Source organism: Phocoena phocoena, chromosome 5, assembly GCF_963924675.1.
Source record: "Phocoena phocoena chromosome 5, mPhoPho1.1, whole genome shotgun sequence".
In the NCBI taxonomy this organism is placed as follows: domain Eukaryota; kingdom Metazoa; phylum Chordata; class Mammalia; order Artiodactyla; family Phocoenidae; genus Phocoena; species Phocoena phocoena.
Window position 1 is genome coordinate 43,220,382 of NC_089223.1, and position 6,000 is coordinate 43,226,381.

Sequence of the window (6,000 nt, forward strand, 5' to 3'; positions counted from 1 at the left end):
CTAGGTCTATCCATCTCATTACAAATAGCTCAATTTCATTTCTTTTTAAGGCTGAGTAATATTCCATTGTGTATATGTGCCACATCTTCTTTATCCATTCATCCGATGATGGGCGCTTAGGTTGTTTCCATCTCCGGGCTATTGTAAATAGAGCTGCAATGAACATTTTGGTACATGACTCTTTTTGAATTTTGGTTTTCTCAGGGTATATGCCCAGTAGTGGGATTGCTGGGTCATATGGTAATTCTATTTGTAGTTTTTTAAGGAACCTCCATACTGTTTTCCATAGTGGCTGAACCAATTCACATTCCCACCAGCAGTGCAAGAGTGTCCCCTTTTCTCCACACCCTCTCCAGCATTTATTGTTTCTAGATTTTTTGATGATGGCCATTCTGACTGGTGTGAGATGTTCTTTTTTTCTTGATTATTCTTTATCTATCTTTTCTCTTTAGAACTACTCTTTTCTATTTTCTCCATATTATCTTCTCTCCTTTTCCACTGTTGTATTTTTCTCCTTTGTAATCTCTTTTTTCCTCTCTCAAATTCATACTTTTTCTATCTTCCCATTTTTAAGGTCTGGCTCCTCCCCCAGTAGAGGTCTAGTCATCACGTATTCATTCTTTTATACATCATCCATCCATCCACTTGTTTCTAAGTGAGTATTTATAACAAGTCTGCTCTATGTTAGACACTGTGCAATGACATCATAGAGGGAAGATGGATAGTAACTATTTGCTTTTTAAATGCAAGTTTACTATGTGCCAGGTACTGTTCTAAGTGCTTTATAAATCTATATTAACAGACTTAATCTTTGTAACAGTCCTAAGAATAGGTCCAATCTTTTTAAATTGCGATTAGTCACTTATTTCTTATTTATTTATTTGTTTGTTTTGGGTTGCATTGGGTTTTCATTGCTGCACATGGGCTTTCTCTAGTTGTGGCGAGCAGGGGCTACTCTTTGTTGTGGTGCACGGGTTTCTCATTGCGGTGGCTTCTCTTGCTGTAGAGTATGGGCTCTAGGCATGCGGGCTTCAGTAGTTGTGGCACGTGGGCTCAGTAGTTGTGGCACACAGGCTCTAGAGAGCAGGCTCAGTAGTTGTGGTGCAACTACAACTTGGGCTGAGTTGCCCTGTGGCATGTGGGATCTTCCTGGACCAGGGATCCAACCTATGTCCCCTGAAGTGGCAGGCAGATTCCTAACCACTGTGCCACCTGGGAAGTCATGAATAGGTCCAGTTTTTAATCCCCATTTTATTGATGAAGAAACCATAAGTTTTTCATGGTCACACAGTTAATAAATAACAGAGCTGGGATACATATTCAGGCTTTGGAGCTCTCAGATTTAACCACTGTTACTTTTCCTTTTGATCTTGAAGCCAGCAATTATGGTGTAATGTAGTTTGGCTGTGGTAGAGATGCAATTTGGGGGAAGGAGCCCTGTGACTGGGAGAGCTGGGAAAGGCTTAACAGAGGAAGTAACTTTTGAATAGAACTCCTCTAAGTTACCAACTTCTAAATTCCTGTAAAATAAAACATTATCAGGTCTTGATAAAAATGAAAAACATTGAGTCCATGATTGGGGGTGAGGAGATATTTGGTTGTTTTTGTCAATGTGTGTGCTAAAACACGGGGGTGTATATTGCATGTACCAGGGTTTTTGGGTACTTGAATCAACAGACATGCGGCAGCTGATGATTAATACTTAATCCCAAGCTTTGGAAGAGCTGAAGTAAGGACCTCAGGGTCAAAATCAATAGGGCTTTCTTCATTTGAGTTGCTAGATCTTTAATTAAACTACACCAAATGAAATAGAAAATAATTTAGGTCTGGAATAATTTAGGTGTTGAAGTGATTTTGAGAATTCAGGTGAACTATGAATTTCACTTTTTAAACCCTCCAATTGCATAAAATAAATGAATCAGAGTCACCAGATTAATCTGGTGTGTGGAACAGAAATGGTCCGAAAAAGAGCCTTATATCTAAATCTAGTTAATTAGTGATAAAATGCAAATAAAAGTAGAAATTCATGGTAACTTCTTTTCAAAATTATGCAGAAGAGAAAAAACTTTTACTTTTTTGGTCCATAATAAATACACAAGAAAAGATGTCATTAATGCATATCTTTGTTGTCAAAATGTCACTCCTCATATATTTGTTTGATTCTGGAAAATTGCCAGGAGATAATATTTTTAATATTCATCACTGTTTTAATATTCATAGTTAAAATCTATTTCTCATTGTATGTATAGTTATACTATCACACTGTCATGGCTTAGAAGGACTGATTTGCCCAAATATTTATTAATTATGTCATTTTCCTGCCCTCTGAAAAAAATTTTTAGAAAAGGGATATATCATGAGAATGACATTTTTTAATGTTTCCTTGGCACATGATGCCAAATGTAGCTAATCTGGAGAAGAGCATCTTTTCACTTAATATTCATTCTAAAAATCTTCTTTGAAGTTTCTAGGTAATACAGTATTCCAAATACAGTCTGAGTACATGACCTATGACCATTGCATTAGCAAGGAATTTTTCACTCATTCTAAGGTAGTCTTCTCCATGCTTTTCTCCCACTTCCTTTTGCACAGATATTATTTGTAGACATTAGGCACAAAGTAAGTAATAAATTTGACAATTATAGTAATAATGTTACCTCCAAAATTATTAGAAGACAGATAATTTGATGAATATTTGCCTTTTAGGCAAGAGTAAATGTAAACTAGTTTGCTTTTATGCTTTTCTGTTTTTTCATTAATTTCTGAAATTTCCAAATTTGTTGAACAGTCGCTTTTGAGAGGAAAATAGACCAAAATCTTGTTTTTACATTCCAGGCTTTCTTCTCCAACAATATTTGTTGTTCCTTTTGAATGTACCATGTGCACTGGATGTACCAGATATTTGAAACAAATGTATTGTTCACATTTAGAGGGAAATAAAGAGAAGTTCTAAAATATAAAGTTAGAGAGCAGATATTATGAGAAATAGGAAAATCTCAATAGGGTGATGATCTGGACCCTAAATTAGAAAGCAATATGCTACCTTTTGGCTTATTAAGGAATCTAGACATGATTTATATAGTACAAGACATCAGCAATGTCACACCAAGGAGAGGGAAGAAGGGGATCTTTTATTACTAATTGGAAACTTTATTTTCAACTAATTCTTAGATTATTTATAATTACATATGAAACAATGTGTTTCCACACACTTCATTGAACTGCTAAGGAATGGGAATGGCAAACTCTCTTTGGAAATGTGGAATGCAAATAAAGTCACCATATATAGAGACCACATAATGGTGGTGTGCAGTTGTGAGAAATGATCAACAGTGGACAAGATTGCTAGTAAATCTCTTGCAAAATCCTATTATAAAATGGAATCACAAAGAGATGGCATCTCTTCCCTTTCTCCCTGACTTCTTATCCTCAATCTCTTCCGACTTCTTAAATACACTTCTCATGCATACATTTTAGAAGCACCAGTTTTATATCAGTTTTAAAAGCACCAGATTGTATAAATGGGACACTTCCATTTTAATACATTGTAGAAACATACAGGGTTGTGGCTTTGATATTTTTATTGCTCGGATAGTAATGCTATTCTTTAAATAGCAATAACAAAGTTCTGTTTTCCGTAGTGTTTTTTTCACTCTAATTTTACCATACCATCGTGTAGGTGAACTTGCTGTGGAAAAGATCTGAATGAACCATCATGCTTTGACCCAAAGAAAAAAACTTACCACTTCATGTTTCATCCTAACATTGACCTTACCTTGGGTAATCGTTTGTTATATCATAGTAGGAAAACTAGGTGTTCTCATGCTTTTTTTAAATAATTACCTCTGTATTTCAATAAGGATTTGTTTCTTTCCTAGGGCCGGTGCATAAACTTCTCTCGAGTTCCCTCTCAGTAAAAGGAAAGCAGGAAGACCAAGAGGTATGAAGATGGTACATCCTCACGATGCAGATTTCCAACCAAAAGAAAACAAAGTGCATTTCAGAAGTTTTTGGAAGAGCAGCTTTATTCCTCTCAGTCAGGAAATGTTTTCTCTGCCTTCTGCTTTGCTTGCATCAAACATTTTCAAACTCTTGTTCTGCCATCTACATGGGAATTGATGAAACTCAATGGTAACACATGATTCAGGACATTAAAAATAAAAAGGAACTTTAATGTACATGCTGTGGTTTATACAAGAAAGTTTTTTTGAATGTGTAAAAGAGGAAGAAGCAAAAGCATGAAGATGATATCAAAATAGGGAGCACAAAACAATTGGCCCTGGTGAATCTTTAATGGAGAAAGGAGCATTTTTACATGGAAACATGGCACATGTGTGTTTACATGGCAAGATTCTTAGCCAAAGGCAGAGTATGAAATCTCCCACCAGGCTAAGCAAATAAAGGAGTCTATTGCCTTATAGCTGTGTCAGATCACAAAATCCTTCCAAGTCCACTACCACGATGTGCCTTCCGGGAAGCTTCTGACTGGAAAATCTTGTCATTCTAACACTGAAAAGTGCACACGTATGACAAAATGTAGACAGGATGCCTCAAGGTATCAGTAGCAAGCAAGATTTTGCCCTTTAGTTTTTGAAGGCGCCTTTCTTTCATTATGCACTTGGGAAAAGAAGAAAATTAATAGAGCATTATTCCACAGGAAGACGGCCTCTAACTAGAGATCTTCAGTGAAGCTTAATGGACTCATAATTTGAGAACTTGTCCCTGGGATTGGTAGATTTACCCCTCTTTCTATGTTTAGGGCTTCGTAGTACATAAAGCAGTAATATCTGTAAACATACCTAGGAGTTTGTTTTGCTTTTAATTGAAAGGAAGCAGTAACCACAAAGCTTCCGCTCAGGGTATTTTCTTCCTCCAAGTCTCCAAGGGCTCTTCAGCGTCACAAGCCAGCAACTCTCTTTGCATGAAAATTTCAAAATTTAATTAATATAATTAAAGGCAACAGCAAGCAGCAGCCTGTGAAGATTTTGCTCATCCTTTTTATGCCTTTTGACATTGAATGACCTATTACTGTATGCGCATTACTTGGATTTTGAGGGGCACTCTACCTTGGTTGTGATTCAGTAGAGAGAAAAAAAAGGCCTCCTCTCAAGTTATAAATTAAATTTTCAGGAGGGTCTACCACCACAAAACATCGAAAATGTATTATAATTTTTTTAGAAAAACCACCGTGTCACGTCAACGATGCCAAATTATGTTAGCGTGAGTGGAAACACTGTGGGGGAGGAAGAAGGCAGCAGCTGATGAAAAAAGCTCAAATGATCTAGTCACTTTCGATACTGTACTTCAGATGCGAAATGGATATTCGACTGGAAACCTGACAAAGCGCGCCTGCTTTGATGTGAACTGGTATAGACAATGACCAGTGGCTGGGTCAGTGGGATGTCTCTCTGCAAGCACAAAGGCTTATCAAATGACACTAAAAATAAGTTCAACAACCATCACATTGGAAGGGAGAAGGCGAACATTTCATGTTTGGCGGGCATGTGAGTGCACAAGATGGAAACAGTGATTCGGAGCATCCCAGTATAATTACCCCCATTGCGCGCTTAATGGAAATTTCAAAGGATGGGAGTGATTCTGATGGTTGGTGTCCAGATTTGTTGCACTGCTCCAATAAGCCTTGCTCACACACACAAATTTTTATACATAGATATATGTATACATATATATCCTCTAGCTTGAATCTTTTGCTCAAGTTTATTTATGTCACTGGCTGGCTGGATCCAAAGTCATGTGTCTACATATTCATAAATAAAATTTTACCCGTGCCTCGGCTACCATTTTTCTTTAAGCCCACATGAACTCAAGCCTTGTTTGGTTGAATATTTAATTGTCTTGATTAGTTTCAGGGACAGAATTGTATCCAGTTCCAAAATGTCCATCATGTTCACAAATGGTAGTGTTGGTACTAATTATCCATGTTTGCAAGTGTGGCTTGGAAACCAGATATATACCCATTGAGTTCTTGTAGACCATTGT

General features: G+C 36.9%; 1 protein-coding gene across 1 annotated transcript in view; it reads left to right on the forward strand.

The window, feature by feature from the left end:
- ANTXR2 (ANTXR cell adhesion molecule 2) overlaps window positions 1-5,789 on the forward strand; it is a 156,448-nt gene extending 150,659 nt beyond the window's left edge. The window contains exon 17 of the mRNA XM_065877428.1: window positions 3,879-5,789. Within this exon, the coding sequence (XP_065733500.1) occupies window positions 3,879-3,917 (39 nt within the window). The 3' untranslated portion in view covers window positions 3,918-5,789. The remainder of the gene's footprint in view (window positions 1-3,878) is intronic.
- Window positions 5,790-6,000: the final 211 nt, after the last annotated feature.